General features: G+C 39.0%; 1 protein-coding gene across 1 annotated transcript; it reads left to right on the top strand.

The window, feature by feature from the left end:
• The first annotated feature begins 7,892 nt into the window (after nucleotides 1–7,892).
• LOC141845321 (glycerophosphodiester phosphodiesterase GDPD1, chloroplastic-like) lies at nucleotides 7,893–10,073 on the top strand. Its single transcript, XM_074733388.1, has 8 exons — nucleotides 7,893–8,080; nucleotides 8,176–8,348; nucleotides 8,732–8,791; nucleotides 8,883–8,963; nucleotides 9,041–9,241; nucleotides 9,334–9,429; nucleotides 9,513–9,709; nucleotides 9,798–10,073. Exons 1-8 carry the CDS (start codon nucleotides 7,981–7,983, stop codon nucleotides 10,021–10,023), a joined length of 1,134 nt encoding a protein of 377 aa, XP_074589489.1. The 5' UTR covers nucleotides 7,893–7,980; the 3' UTR covers nucleotides 10,024–10,073.
• The last annotated feature ends 6,261 nt before the right edge of the window (nucleotides 10,074–16,334 follow it).

The raw sequence follows: 16,334 nt of genomic DNA on the forward strand, positions 1-16,334 counted from the left end.
TTCGATTAAATGTAAGTTCTTCTGAAATGAACCTGCTCTGATACCACTTGTTGGGACCGGTGCGTTTGCTAGAGGGGGGTGTATAGTAACTTTTCACTCAAGTGGACAATATCATACCATTGTGGAGATATTTTGATTCCATCAATTTTAACAAGTGGTATCAGAGCGAAACCGCTCTTCACTGGACTAACCGCCGGATGAGCCATGATCCAGATCTAACCATGTGGTTTGAACCTTAAACAAAGGAAGTGGGTGCTCCCGTGTCTGAATCAAGAGGACCAGACACCAGGTGAGAAGTCCTAGTAGGTCGGATGGGCCGAGGGGAAAAAAGTCCTAGTTGCGACTAGGTGGGAAGTCCTAGTAGGTCGGGTGGACCGAGGGGCAAAAAGTCTTAGTAGGTCAGATGGACCGAGGGGCAAAAAAGTCCTGGTGGGTCGAGGATTCAGACATCAAAAACGACGTTGAGGGGGGCCTATGGTCCTTTGTTTGAGGGGGGATTGTTGGGTTGCAAGGGTGCAAATATAGTCCTACATCTAAAGTACATGGAAAAGATCATGGGGTTAAAAGGATGGAAAGTATCTCCATTGGTATGAGGCCTTTTGGGGAGAGCCCAAGAACAAAGCCATAAGGGTTTAGGCCCAAGTGGACAATATCATACCATTGTGGAGATATTTTGATTCTATCGGTACTAACAGCCTAGAAACTAGAAGACATCTGATCGTCACGATCACAAGTGGCAGTCCGTTACACTTTTGCAAGATTTCTCTGCCAGTATTTTCTAGCTCTGGAGGACAATTACATTCAGTCGCTTCAAATACTCTTCTACATAATAACTCCCAAGATAGTTGAGATGATAAAGGAGAGACCTTAAATATAAATTGATGATTATAACAACAACTTGTATTTGCTACTTTCTCAATATAGGTGGTCACTATGACCCTACTACTCATATAATTATTTATTAAGTTCTTTATGCTTGCACACTTGTAGATTCCATCTAGTAGGATAAGACTTAGTTATTATTGTTGTTGTTTATGATTTCACACTTTGACAAACAACAATAGATACAAGATGAACCTAACTCAACCCCTTTATCAATAACATCAAAACCAGCTAATCCATTGTTTGATGCATGATTTCACCAACAAGTTAATTATTCTATAGATTAAGCATTAAACTATTTCAATATGATTCAAATTCAAACCATAATTATGCACAAGGCTATATATTTGTACGTAGTTCTAACCACATGTGAATCAAATTAAAAACAGAAGGAATTGACTCAATTCAACAGTGCGAAGAAAATATATCTCAGAATTGTTAAAGTGGGCAAGGATTGAATCTCGATAAAACCGAGATAATGTGCTCCTCCATCATGGCTAACTGTAACTTCTCGAGTTACCTCCTCACAGATGGTCATGAGACTGACCATGTAAAACCGCTGGGGTGGCAAATTTCATTTTTTTACTAAAGTGATAAAAACATATTTATAACTTAGGCCTATGAATACTTCAAACATAATTTAGTTAACTAAAGAAAGCAAATTAAAATACACTAGACTAAGCAAAAACTATTAAATTAAATATTTTAGAAATCCCATTTTTTTTTCTAAATTTTTAAAAAACATAACAATTATAGGTTTTGGAAATAAGTTAACATATTAGATTCCTTCAAAATTATAAAAAAAAGCAAAATAACAAAAATGAAAAACTATAAAAAAATCTCCAACCCATAAAATAAATTAAGGTTATAATATTAAAAAATAGTATTAGGATTTTGTAAAAAAATTAAAATATTTGATTTTTAAAATAATCAAAAATATTTAAAACATGAAAAATTACAAATAACATTTTTAAAATAAAAAATTGTTTAAAAAATCTCAGGTCAACCTTAAAATATTTATTGTTTTAAAATTATGAAAAATTATAATTGAAAATTTATTTTAAATAATTATTTAAATCCCTTGAGCATTTTGAAATCATCAAATAAATTTTGAAAATATTAAAAGACCTAGAAACAACTTTTAAAAATTTAGAAATATTTAAATTATATGACCCAAAATTAATAAAACCCTATAAACTTTTTTAAAAATAAAAAATACTGAATTTGAACAAAAATAAAAAAATTTGTTTCAAATCATTAAAAAAATCATCTTTATTTTTTTGAAAATAAAAAAAATGTAATTTAATATTTAAAATTTAGTTGAATCATTGGATTTAGAATCACTTCTCTAGTTCTCTTACCAAAATTCTTATGTTTATTCAAATATGATAAAGTCAACTTTGGAATATATCAAAATCAAAATATCCTTTCGGCCTCTACTTATTTTTCATCTATAAAGTATAAAAATTTCTTGACAATATGCTTAATCCAAGTTTTTCTAGTTTAGTTTTATAAATACAATTAAAAGCGTGGGCGAATCATCAAGAAAAATATTTTTATCGAAATCAAGTTCTATAAAAGATATATCATTTGGGGGAAAATCTTGACTAATTTTTAAAAGCAAAAAAGGGAAGTAAATAATTTTTTTCTCTGGTACAAACAAAGACGGATCTTCGTAAGGAATTCTAATGCTACCCAAAGTTTTTTTTATTCTCTATTTTGAAAAAAAGTTTTTGTAGATTTTTTCACTATTAGATTTATTACACATTATTCTTTTTTTTATTATCTATTTTAAAAAAAAATTGTAAATTTTTTTCATTATTAGATTTATTACAAATTATTCTTTTTGTAAAAAAATCTTTGTTTAGCCTACCCTTTCACACTCAAAACCTTGCTCATCTCCTTTTCCTATATCCGTTCTATTGTATAAATATAAAGTTGAATGGTGAGATTTAAAATACTCTAAATTTAGCTTTATTTTCTTTTAACTATTTTAAATTTTAGATAATATATTTAATGATATATTGGAAGTATTTTTGATGTAATTTTGATCCAGTTAAAAATGATTTTAATCCATTTTAATTAAATTAATAAAGAATTTTTTGTTATAAAAGTACATCATGTATAATATTTTTTTACTAAATCGATTTATTTAACATATTGAAGTAGCTACTTCATGTCGTTACATCAAAATAAAATTATTTTCGAGATAAAAAACATACATAACTCACGATCAATTGGTTAACCAATTGAATAAGCTCCCAATTGATTGCTCTAGTTTCTAGTTGTCTAAATACCAACTCGTTTAATTGGAGATCAAACAAAAGTGTTTTATTTCCTGAGTAGAGTGGTTTTAATTAACTCCTTAATCAAGTCAACACTCTAGTTGACTAGTATAACTTACAGTCAACCGAATCTACTCTCGATCGAAGATCCCCGACTTTACATGACTTATGACCTTGTATGATTGACTACAACAACAAACCACCTATTTCTTGATTGAAGGCTCCTATAAGCCAATACATCATCACCTAATTATGGTCCCAAAATTTGAATCCCAAGATTATAATTTCTCATGATCTCTCATAACTTACTCGTCATCTTACCTAAAGGTCTCACATTTAGGTCTTCAATCACTTTGCCTAAAGGTCTTGCCTCCAATTCATTCATATGCCAAAATCTCTTAGACTTTTCCATCTTTCAAAACCTCTCGAACCATTTTATCTACCAAGACTCATTTTTTTTCATTTGCTAAGACTTTTTGGACTTCTCCATCATTACCAAACATATGTCATGACCTCCTTGCACTTTGCCATCCTATCCAAACCTCTTTAATCAATTTCGACCTTCTTAACTTCATGACCTACCCTATCGAGTCATTACTGCACTTGTAGTTGCTTATTAAACTTTTACGCTTACACACTTGATAAATACACACTACAAAAATATTATCAAATAGCGACGATCACTAATCGGTCGCTAATCGAGAACAGCTCGTCGCCCATTTTTTGATCGCTGACGTCACTTTAGCGACGGAAATAATAATTCCGTCGCTAATTAGCGATGGAATAAAGAATTCCGTCGCTAATTATTTAGCGACGGATTTTTTTACCATCGCAAAAAAAATAGCGACGGAATCATAATTTCCGTCGCTATTTAACGACGGAATTTAAGATTCCATCGCTATTTTGTAAAAATAAAAATAAAATATTTCTTTATTAGCGACGAAATTAATAATTCCGTCGCTAAATTTTTTTAAAAAATAAAAAAATATATACGGTTATTACCGATGAAATTTAGAATTCCGTCGCTAATTAGCGATGAAATTTTTAATTCTGTCACTAAATTTAAAAAAATATATAAAAAAATTTTTATTATTAGCAACGGAATTAGAAATTCCGTCGCTAATAATATAATTTTTTAAAAATATTTTAATCTGTTTTTCTGAATTTCCTGTTTACATGACAACAAAACCAATATAATATAACAGAAATACACAAATAGACAACAATGGTAAAACACAACACTAATATAACATCTGAATACAACACATATCAAAATACTCCGATACAATCTGAATACAATAACATAAATACAAATATCTGGATACAATGATACTGTATCAAATGTCAAAATACAAGAACTGATCAAAATTATATCTAAACGAGCCGAGGTAAAATAGAAGATTCTGCAAAAAAAACCAATAAGATAGGTTAGTAATAGAACAACGTATTTTAAAAATGCATGCTTACAAGTAATAATTTTAAAAAAATTAAAAGTAATAGAAATGCTAACCTACCTTGCAGACAGCTACTGATCAGGAGCATTAAGGTCCTGAGTCTCCGTATCAGGGTCCGCACCTCGCATCGCAGCTCGCAACGCATCAAAAGCAGGCTGCGATGACGTCTGACCGAAGGCCTCCATGAAGGCCACCATCTGCTGCTCAAGCCGAGCTTGACTTTCTGCCTGCGCTTCTAATATGGCGAGTCGATCTTGCTGCCCCTCTAATACGACGAGTCGATCCTTTAATTTTTGATTTTCTTTTTGTAGGACTTCTATCGCAGAAGATGATCCGCTAGGACGACCCCTGCCTCTAGGGGTCATCACACGATCATATATGACTCTCGCCTGGGACCCTAGACCGTAGAGGGTGGAGCTCTTCTTCCTCCCACCGACCACATCATAGTAGATCTCATTCAACTGGTCGGTTGAGAGCTCCTGCCTCTCTCCTCCCTCAACTGCAGGCGTAGATGCCTATGCAACTCTAGCTGAATATTCAGCCTGTTTAAAATTAAATTATTATAAAATTTAAGATTAGAAAAAATAATTATATGGCGGTAATGTGAAATAAATAAAAAAATTATTTTCTTACGTCTAAGGCCTACGAGCGAGCATCAATAAAAGTATCATCCTTGGACTTGTGTGTCTTTGTAAAAATCTTTCAACAAGTAGGAGGACGTTATAACTGGTGCTCTTGAAAAATTAAAAATACAATTAAATAAAAAGAATGACATTACTAATTAATTAAAAATATATTAATTGTAAACTTACTAAGTCCAAGGTATGCTCCATAATGGAGCGGGATCCAGCTATATGTTTTGTGGATCATAAGAGCTGCCACGGATCATGACTCATGAATGGTATTTCTATTACTTTTTCCCCTCATTTTTAAAAGGTGCATTATGCTGCCATTGTTTGGTAGCACTGGTAAGAAACCAATAGATATTGTCTTTGTTTGATTCTCCATTTCTTCCCCTACCTTGATTTGTTCTATACACAACCACCTATTTCAATTCCACTTCAGATTTTTGTTGATCTATCCAAAACTTCACTCTACCTGAATCCAACTTGGTTATATAGCTGGCTATACAAACTTGCTTCCGGTTGTTGTTAATCTATCCAAGCTAACCAAAATATTGTTGATGGACGACCAAATATAGTTGTACATGTGCCTATAATTTCAAAACATATTCTACTTATGCATCTAGTGTTAAAATCCAAATCCAGCTATACTTGTAATTAAGATTGTTATGGTTACCTTCGGAAAGAAATTGAGCACCGGGAGAATCACAGCCGGGAGAAGCAGCCGAGGAGAGGAAGCAGCCGAGGAGAGGAAGCAGCCGGGAGAAGCAGACGGGAAAGGGAGCAAGTAGCCGGGAGAAGCAGCCGGGAAAGGAAGCAGCGGGGATTCTGCAGCAGGGAAGAGGGAGAAGGTTGAGCGGGAATCAGATCGTCGGAGGGAAGAAGGAGCAGGTTGCAGCCGGGAGAAGCAGCGGAGGAGAGAACTCACCGATCGCCGGAGGGAGAGAACGCGAGCGGAGGAGAGAAATCACTGATCGCCAGAGGGAGAGAACACGACCGGAGGAGAGTTATCACCGGTCGCCGGAGGAGAGGTCAGGCAAATCGCCGGAGGAGAGGTAGGGTTTAGGGTCGCGCACGGGGAAGGTCGGGCAAATCGCGATTTTAGCGAGATTTAGCGACGGAATTAAATTTTCGTCATTAATTAGCGACGGAATTAAATTTCCATCGCTAAACTATCGACGGAATTAATAATTCTGTCGTTATTGTAGCGATGAAATTAAATTTTCGTTGCTAAACTAGCGACGGAATTAAATTTCTGTCTCAATTCTGTCGTTATATTAGGGTTTCGATGACGGAGTTAACGACGGAAATATATTTCCGTCGCTAATATCAACCAATAGTGACGGATATATATTTCCGTCACTAAATCATGTATTTTTTGTAGTGACATAGAATCATAGGATAAATTTAATTTGAATTATTTTTCAACCACATCAAAATAACTTGATCAAACTAGACAACTTAGGCATAATTGTATTAACAATTATGACTCAATCCATATGCATCCCTAGCTCTTGATATGTAGATTCATGTGACAAAAAAGTTGTAATAAAATTTATATTGTACAAACACATTCCTATATTGCAAATAGAGTGCTAAGTAGAGACGATAATAGGGTTAGGATGCCGTGACCAAATATAGTTTAAGTCATTTAAGGCATGGATTGACAAGCTATTTTCTATTTTTATTTAATGTAATTTAATGTTTCTAGAAAAAAAAAAAAGCCTAATCAAGATAAGGTCTAAGGACCAAGCTAGCCCCAACACAAGTCAACAGTCTTGAGTTGTGCCAAGTGCCGAACCTTGATTTTATAGGTTGTGTTCGACTCAGCACATAACATGACTAGGTCGATCAAGCTTGTGTCATACTCAATCTGTCTTGCCACTTCTATCGTTAAAGGTGGAGAGATTTAGGGGCCGACATCAATTGCACACAAGCTCATCCCACATGAATTAGCTAAGTAGATGCGATGACTTTTTTGAAGTGGTAGAGTAGGTTAAAAGGAACACAATAATCACACTTTAGAATATCATATTAGAGTTTAAGATGGAGGAGCAACAAAACATATCAACATGTTGTTGAAGTGGAGATGTTTGAGTACTACAACTGCTAAATTTTTAATTTTTTAAAATTTCAAATTCCAATATGGTAAAAATAAATTAAAAAATTTGGTAATTTCTTTTAACTCTAGGAGAGAATTTTGTTTAGAGCTTAGGGAATATTTAAAGTAAAATTTTCTTCTCTCCATCAATATAGATATCAATTTATTTAATTTTTTATTATTTTTACTTTCATACGATATACATATAGAATGCAGATAAATTCTAAAATTTAATCAAGAAAATGCACAAAATAATTAGAAATAGAATAATTAGCCGCGACATCTACGCTATGCCTGTCGGCGTCGCTCGCAAAAGGGATATATTCAAGGTATATTCTGTCGCCTCGTAACGGAGCCTGTGATATCGTGGTGCGTATCCTCCGCTACCTTTTTCCAAATTTAACAAAATCCGTGACGTCGATTCCATCTTCCGTTAGAAAAAAATAGTAATGCTAAAAAAATGGCGTCCCGGTCCGCCGGTTTTATGGGATATTCCGCGGCATAATTCCGAGAACGAGTACTGCGAATATTCCCGCCTCCCGATCGCTCACGGTTTAAATGCCGAGCAGAAGCTGTTTCTCCCCGATTGCATCCAGACGTCAAATCCGTGATCCCCAATTCTCCTCCGGGTTGCCATGGCGCTCAAGGCGGCGCACGTCTCTGACGTCCCGACAATCGATCAGATCCCGGACGTCCCCGCCGTCGCCCTCTCCACCGTCTCCGCCCGCCGCAAAGGTATTGTCTATTTTGTTCCTCCTTTGCATCGTTTGATCGACCGCGTGCAGGTCGACGAGTTTGGGGTTTTAATAAATTACGGTAAGCGTTTTCAGGGATGGAGTGGAAGCGCAAGTCAGAAAGGCTGGTGGTGGTCGGCCACCGAGGGAAGGGGATGAACGCGCTCGCATCGACCGATCCGCGGCTTCAGGAGGTGAAGGAGAACTCGCTCCGCTCCTTCAATGACGCCGCCCGCTTCCCTGTCGATTTCGTCGAATTTGATGTCCAGGTTTATGTCTACCGTAATGATCTCGTTATGATGTCCGGCAATTGCTTACGAAATTAGAAGAGGAAAATGCCGACCGCCGTGGGGAACCCGGCGGATCGGCGATTTAGGAAACGGAGGATGCGGCGTACGAGTCTGCGTGTTCGTTTTCTTAACTAAATTAATTGTGGTGAATTAAAAGCTAAAATTAATATCACCTTGGACTGGGAAGAAGGCGTGGCCTTCACATAAGTCCACCACGTGTATGATAGCTAGGTAGCGGTAGGTTTTGTTCGTTTTGAAGTCGTGGTTTCTTGCATCTGTTGACTCGTAGATTATTGCTGTGGTTTCTCGTGTCTTCTTCCGTTATCCTTGAGCTTGATCACCAAAAATTTCAATTTTTACAGGTCACCAAGGATGACTGCCCTGTCATCTTCCATGACGATCTTATCCTCACCGAGGAAGATGTAAGATCCCTTTTCCTCTTTAGTCTTTTCTGTTTAAATTTTTTTCCTTTACAAAAAAAGCCAATTGGTTTTGTTCGTCCATTGATCGCAGGGAAAACTATCCGAGAAGCACGTAACAGGTCTCACCTTAGATGAGTTTCTTTCTTATGGACCCCAAAAAGATCCTTTAAAGGTGAAACTTGTCAAAATCGTAGTTATGATGCTGTAGTTAGAATCTGGATTCATCTTTACCTGTCTGGCGAACTGTAGAAGGGGAAGCCATTGCTCAGGAAGACCAAAGATGGGAGAATCCTTACCTGGAAGGTCCTAGCTGATGCTCCATTTTGCACGCTTCAAGAAGCCTTCCAAGATGTTGATCCTCGAGTCGGCTTCAATGTCGAGTTAAAATTCAATGATAACGTGGACTACAAAGACGAGGAGCTGACCCATGCTCTTGAAACAATCTTGCGAGTACGTTGCATGACTCTCTTTTACTTCACCGAATTAATTCTCGTGGATATCTTTGAATCACTTTTGCAACATTGCCATGATTTTTCCTGCAGGTTGTGAACGATTATGCGAATGAGAGGCCAATCATCTTTTCAAGCTTTCAACCCGACGCTGCCAGGCTGATCAGGAAGCTCCAAAATGACTACCCTGTAAGAAATTTTGAGACTTGAACTGTTTTGTGGCGAAGTATGTCGGATCCATAGTGATAGTGGATGCTACTTCTTATACGCAGGTGTTCTTCCTCAGCAATGGTGGGACGGAGATCTACAGAGATCCGAGAAGAAATTCTTTGGACGAGGCGATCAAACTATGCCTGGAAAATGGCTTGCAAGCAATTGTGTCCGAAGTCAAAGCGATCTTTAGGAATCCATCTGCTGTGGCCAAAATCAAAGAAGCCAATCTTGTGCTCTTCACATATGGGCAACTCAAGTAAGTCACCAGTAGCATCGACTCTGCTTTCCTTTAGTACCTCTTTGTAGAGTTGTAGGGCTGATCAAGAGCACCTCTGTTTCTGCAGCAATGTTCCTGAGGCAATTTACATGCAACATCTCATGGGCGTCAGCGGCGTTATTGTTGACCTGGTGCAGGAGATCACGGAAGCTGTTTCAGCTTTTAGCAGGCCGGATGTTGAGAGTGCAGTCGGGGGAAAGGAAGACGGCGCATCAAGGCCTAAATTTTCTCAGGCAGAGCTTTCATTTTTGTTGAGGCTGATACCTGAGCTGGTACAGCATTGTACCTCTTAGCGATTGGTGTACAGTAGTGGCTTTGTAGTAGTAATACGCTATTCTATTCAGACTGTCTCTTCTATCTGGGCTATCATTGATCACGATGCTCCCCCAACATTTTGTTGTTGAGGCTGATACTGGTGCAACATTGGTACCTTTGTGCGACTGGTGTACAGTAGTGGTTTGGTAATAATACACTATTTCGTAGCTGTGACAGAAGAAATAATGCAAGAGAAATGTCTATGCACACTGTGCCTTCTCTTTGGACTATCTTTTATGATTCTCTTCGGGTATTTATTATGTTATTTATGCACACTGTGCCTTCTCTCACATTCGTTTTAACAACCACCTTGGACTATCTTTGGTGGGCCATCACGATTCATAGGCATTAAAAAAAAACGCCATTGAACGCGTTCATTGAATTGAAACTTTGTGTGGGGGTATTTATTATGTTATTTCACTTACAGATCCATTGGGAGGAGGTGACGGAAAGGGAGAGAAGGATAAAGAAGGGGAAAGAGAATCTTGACTCTTTGTTTGGGATAGAGTAAGTTAAGAAGGGGAAGGGGAGAGAAAGGTAAACTTTTCCCTTGTATGTTCATGAATCGACATAATTCTTTACACCTCGATTTGAGACGTAAGGAAGGAGAAAGAAAATTTAAAAAATATTTATTCTGATTTTACCCTTATATTAAAATATTAATTATTAAAATAACTCATCTATTAGATTTTTGCACCATCGCTCCTCATCACATAACGCAGCCATCACAAAATCTCATCGCTTGAACTCTTCGACATCGACATTTGTCGTAAATTTCTTCGAAGATAAAACTCAAGAGAATAGAGATAGGTAATCATAATCTTCTTCTCTTCCTTCTCCTTCTATTTAATGTAAAACTTATTATTTGATGATTTTAAATATTTGTTAGTTTTAGATTTTTACATCAATAAATTTTTATAAAAATATATGTAAAAATATTGATTTATCCTTTGTCATACCAAAGTGTACAGATTCTGTATTTTTCATATTTATTATATGTCTACTCATTAGTACTTTAAATTTTTTTTATTTATTTAATCATAAATATTAATTTTTGTTGGTCTCATGAGTTATATATATATATTTTATATATAGATTTATTTTAAAAAGTAAGGGTATTGTTCCGGTTGAGAACTGCTCCAGGACGCGTCACCGGACCTCCTCGCTGCTGGCCTTGAACAGTAGATAACGCTGAGGGCGATGACAGCTTCAAAGTAGCCTGAGACTCCGCCGGAGCCCATGAAGACCCGCAGCAGCTTCAAGAACGGCATTCGATCACAGGGAACGCCAGTAGGAAGGCAGGGGGTGCCCTGGCGCGACCACTCCGACACTCAAGTCAGGGACGGCGGAGGAAGAAGATGAACAGTAGTAGGGGAACTTGAGCGTAAAGAGAATAATAATTTAGGGTGTGAGCCAGAGAGAATTTACCTGCGGAGCGGAGTGGTCTTTTTAAGGAGAGATGAGCGTGCATACCTGTCACGTCATCATTTAAGGAACGTCCCATCATGATTAATGAGATGGTAGGAATAATCGAATTTCTTGTCCCATCGCCGGTAAAGTGTTCTGTTGTCACTATCCTTGCATACGACAGGGAGATAGCATTAATTATTGGGGGCGTGAGTTTGTCAGAAATCATGATGAGGTGAGCCAGGACACTGTGAAGAGTGTAGTTAATCCAAGGTGTTGACAAACGCAAACAGAAGCCACGTGAGGTGATTCGGCGATTCGGCTGGTGTATGGTAGAAAGAGGGATTCGGCTAGTGAATAGCCGCATGGAGAGAGTCGACTAGTGCACGGCCGAATGGAAGCGATCCGGCATGTATGGAGCCGAGTGGAAGGGTTCGACTGGTGCATAGTCGCCTGGAGGGGATTTGGCGAGGCTCCCGCCGAATGGAAGAATTCGGCGAGGCTCCTGCCGAATGGAAGGATTCGGCGAGGCTCCCGCCGAATGGAAGGATTCGGCGAGGCTCCTGCCGAATGGAGGCGATTCGGCCCGGGAAGAGCCGAATGGAGGCGATTCGGCCCGGGAAGAGCCGAATGGAGGCGATTCAGCCCGGGAAGAGCCGAATGGACATACTTCGTCGGTACATGCCTGAACTACTCGAGGTTACCGACTCAGCGGGTTGAACCTGTGCGATGGGACCAGACTTAGACTCGAGTCCAACCATGGCGAGCCCCTTTGGATTATCCCCGGAACATAAGCCTCCCCACTAGTCTAGTCGAAGGGAGCGTGAGTCGGACTGACTAGACCGAATCGGATTCGAGTCTGAGTCCGGTCTGGAGGTCCAGTCCGATCAAGTGGGAGAGAAAGAAAGAGAGAGAAAAGGAGACGATCGTGCCATTACATCGTTCGAGGGAAGGCTAATCGGCAGGAGACACGTGTCGCCATGCGGTTGGCTGTATTAATGAGGAGAAAGGCGGCGACCGTGCGCGGAGTGGGCCGCTGTCTTTTCCAACACAGGCAATTAAGGAGGCGTGTCGTTTGATAGACTTTTCGAATCGCCATCATGACATCAGTAGATCCGCTCGGGGAGCCACGTCGATCCAACGACTCTCAGTGGATCCCGCCTTTTTTACTCCGCTTGATCGAACGGTTCAGGTGAAATAGGGTTTGTTCGTCTTCGTCCTCACAAATGGTCATGGGGCCGATCGTATGGAGTCGCTGGGGTAGCGGATTCCATCTTTTTACAAAAGAGTTCATCTTATATCTAAAATCTTTATATTCTATAAATCTCATATTGAATTTGCCAATTCTAATAATCTAGTAGCTCTTAGAAAAATGATACCATACCTTTCCATGTCAATTGCCCTTAATAGCCTCTACTTTCTATAATCCTAAAAAAAAAAAAAATACAAAATGCAGTGAAGGATTGGAGGTGGGCCAGATCAATGTCGAGCATCAGTCTACTACTTCCTCCATGTCATGATAAGCATCTTATCTTCTAATGTTGCGGTGAAATCATGGTGTGCTCATTTTGTAGCACCACAATGTTCACTTTCTTCGATATCAAGAGTATGGCATTGAGCATCATGTCATGGATGTGACAAGATTTCACTATTCCATTATTATTAAATTGTGATGGTTGCGCACCAAGCTATGACTCACCAACAGGTTGAAGCGTTCAACGCTCGACGACTTTCTCAATAGAAAAGTTGTCTACGCCACTCACAATCCCTTCAACAATCCATTGTCTCATCAGACACTTCTAGTGAATCTCATAATCCTCAGGGAATTAATATGTCTAAGAACAAGAAGCAAGACCTGAGATGGTAAGTCAAATCACTGTAACTAAAAACTAGTATCTAATGGATTTTCGACACCATATCGTTAGTTTGTATCTCCAAACCAAGGTGACTGCGCAAGTCTTTCCATTTCTCAAGTTTTTTTATCAAGCCTGTGTTGGGTTGCAAGGGTGCAAACATAGTCATACATCTAAAGTACATGGAAAAGATCATGGGGTTAAAAGGATGGAAAGTATCTCTACTGGTATGAGGCCTTTTGGGGAGAGCCCAAGAACAAAGCTATGAGGGCTTAGGTCTAGGGTTTCGATATTTGATAATATACCTAAGTCTGATCAGTTTGACCAAGGGTTGATCCAAACAGGACTTGATATTTGGATACGTGGAAGTGAGTGAAGTCTAGTCAGATAACTAGCGAGAAGTCCTAGTCGGTTAGACTAGATAGTAGAAGTCCTAATCTGGAAGATCGGGCAAGGGAAGTCCTGGTAAGTGAAGCTAGGCAACGAAAAGTCCTAGTTATAGACTAGGCAAAGGGAAGTCCTGATTTGGAAGATCAGGCGGAAGTCTTAGTAGAGTCAAAGCACTAGATGAAGTCTGGACTAGTCTGGAGGACCGAGTCGCAGTAGAAGTCTAGACTGATTTGGAGAACCGAGTCGCAGCAGAAGTTTGGGCTGATCTAGAGGATCGAGTCGCAGCAGAAGTCTGGGCTGGTCAGAGAGGACCGAGCTGCAGCACAAATCCCAGGGGCTGAGGATAGAGCCGAGCAAAAGTCCAACAAGTCAAGAGGACTTGGTTGACAAAGATAAATTCTCCAGAGTGGAGTAGGTAAGGACATGTTTCTGGAGTGGAACAGTAGGCGTCAGACTAACTTAGGATTTCAGTAGAAATCTGAAGTTAGATCCACAAAATAAGGGTAGGATGTGTTGCTTTGTTTGCATGCTTATCTTGCAGGAATCATGATGCAGGGGCAACACATGAGGAGTCCGACTTCAACGGGTCATAACTTTTGACTCGGGACTCAGAACGAGGTACGGTCGGATGCGTTTCGAAGTCCGTTCAGAGATCTACAAAAAGTGTCCATGGAGTCAACTCAACTGTAGCTAGAGTTGACCCAAGTGAGCCTGGAGTCGACTCGATGCACTCGAGTCGACTCAGACAATGGATAACGAGCAGAATGAAGAGTTATCTGCCACGTCGACTGGAGTTGACTCAGATAACCCTGGAGTCGACTCAGGAGTAGTATAAAAGGAGGTGAACATGCACAAACAAGAATATTGAAGCCAGAAAATTCCCTCGTCATCTAAGTGTGCTTTGGAACGCGAACGAGGCCAAGTTCTTACAACCGGGGAAGATCCAAGAGAAGTGCGCAGCGCTCAGGACTTCCAGATCGGCAACAAGAGTTTGCTTTTAAATTACTATCTTTAATTTTTATTTTTAATTTATTTGTATTATTTATCAGACTGTAAGACAGGTTTCTCCACTTCCGAACAAGGTGATGAGTTATGATTGTTATGATTTTAATCGATTCATTTTTTGGGTTTTTGCACGAAAATAAATTATGAAATGAATCGATTTGTTCATATTTATCCCATGTTGCATTATTTGAGGCTTGATTATAATTTTTATGATTTAATGGTGAATTTTTGCATTAATTGAGTTTAATTGATTGTAGTGCTCAAATCGGACCCAACTCGAGCTCAACCACGATCAAATCGAGCAAAATTTGCCCAAATTGATCAAGCCCACATGGAGAACATGACCTAACTCAAGTCTAATCAAGATCCACCAATTTTTCCAAGCCCTAGGCTTCCCTACAGTCCTAGATGAAGTCCAGACCATCAGATTCAGAACGGACGGCTCAGATCATCGGATTAATTGCAGTATAAAAACCAAAGTTTAAGCAGATGAACAGTGGCTCAGTACCAACACTGTTCATCGTCTTCCTGTGATGCCATCCCCTGCCACGCGACGTACCTCCACGGGCAGCCCCTTCCACCCAAACCACTTCCATTGCAATCCTTGATCCACGAGGAGTCTGAAACCGACCGATTGGGAATATTTCGGTAGTTGGAGGAGGCGCGACGACGAGGGTTTCACTAGCAGCCCGCGTCCCTATTTCTGCATGTTCTGGCCATCCACAGTAAAATCCGACGTCGCAATCCTTTGAGGGGTTCTCCTAGGAGTGCGAAGCATCCCGGAACTACTAGCAAATCAATCGGAGCAAGGTGGAAGCAAGGAATCCAATTTTTGCCAGCTTCAACGGGACTGTGCAACGTTTTATTTTGCTTTAGAAGGGGTTTTCGGGCTTCTCCAAGCACTGGCAGCTAGCAAACCCAACTAGAGACCATGTGAAAGACTTCTGATGGATTACTGAAGCCACATTGTGGATTCAATAGCTTGCTTAACACCAAGCTAAAGAGAACAAAAGGGAAAAGGGAAGGGTGGATGCGTTTTTTGTTTCTGATTTCAGTTGACAGCATCTGTAGTTGAAGTTTCTATTAATTTCTTTTCTTAGCAACCTTAGCAATTTGGTTTTGTGATTAATGCTTAGTTTTTGTTGGGATTTTTAGAGTTTGAGTAGTTAACTTTTAGCCTTCTGAATGTTTGATCCTTCCTGAACTCACTGTTATGTGCCACGAATTACTGTTTCGTGCCAAGTTTGATTTCGTGTATCAGTTAGATAGGTTAGATTGGCTTGGTCAGTGATCTTGCTATTAGTCAAGTGGAATTTGATAGTTGGACTGCATAATTGCCTTGCTAGTTAGGTGTGTTGCCCTTAAAATCAATAGGTAACCTTAGCTTAATTTTTGTTTTTCCTTGTTTCTTGAATTGCATGTCTTGTTTCATTTCTAGTTTTCTCGTTTCATTTGTTTCTATTTATTGATTTCGAATTCACAATTTAATTGAAAATTACCAAAACCTCATTTTCATAGAAAACCCCAAAAAGAACGACACGGAAGCTTGATTTAAACAAGTTTCTACTAGCCCTTGAAAAAATACGACTCAAGGCCCCTATACTACATTTGTTTGTATTCCTCGTGGGTTTTCG

This window comes from Curcuma longa, chromosome 14, assembly GCF_044706935.1.
Source record: "Curcuma longa cultivar G26 ecotype Majalengka, Jawa Barat chromosome 14, ITB_CL_G26_1.1, whole genome shotgun sequence".
NCBI lineage: Eukaryota > Viridiplantae > Streptophyta > Magnoliopsida > Zingiberales > Zingiberaceae > Curcuma > Curcuma longa.

Bases quoted from the DNA above. Each gene is read 5' to 3' on its own strand.
- LOC141845321 (XM_074733388.1), top strand. From the start codon at position 7,981: ATGGCGCTCAAGGCGGCGCACGTCTCTGACGTCCCGACAATCGATCAG. The intron at 8,349-8,731 runs GTTTATGTCTAC...CAATTTTTACAG, and splicing joins TCGTCGAATTTGATGTCCAG to GTCACCAAGGATGACTGCCC. The intron at 9,710-9,797 runs GTAAGTCACCAG...CTGTTTCTGCAG, and splicing joins TTCACATATGGGCAACTCAA to CAATGTTCCTGAGGCAATTT.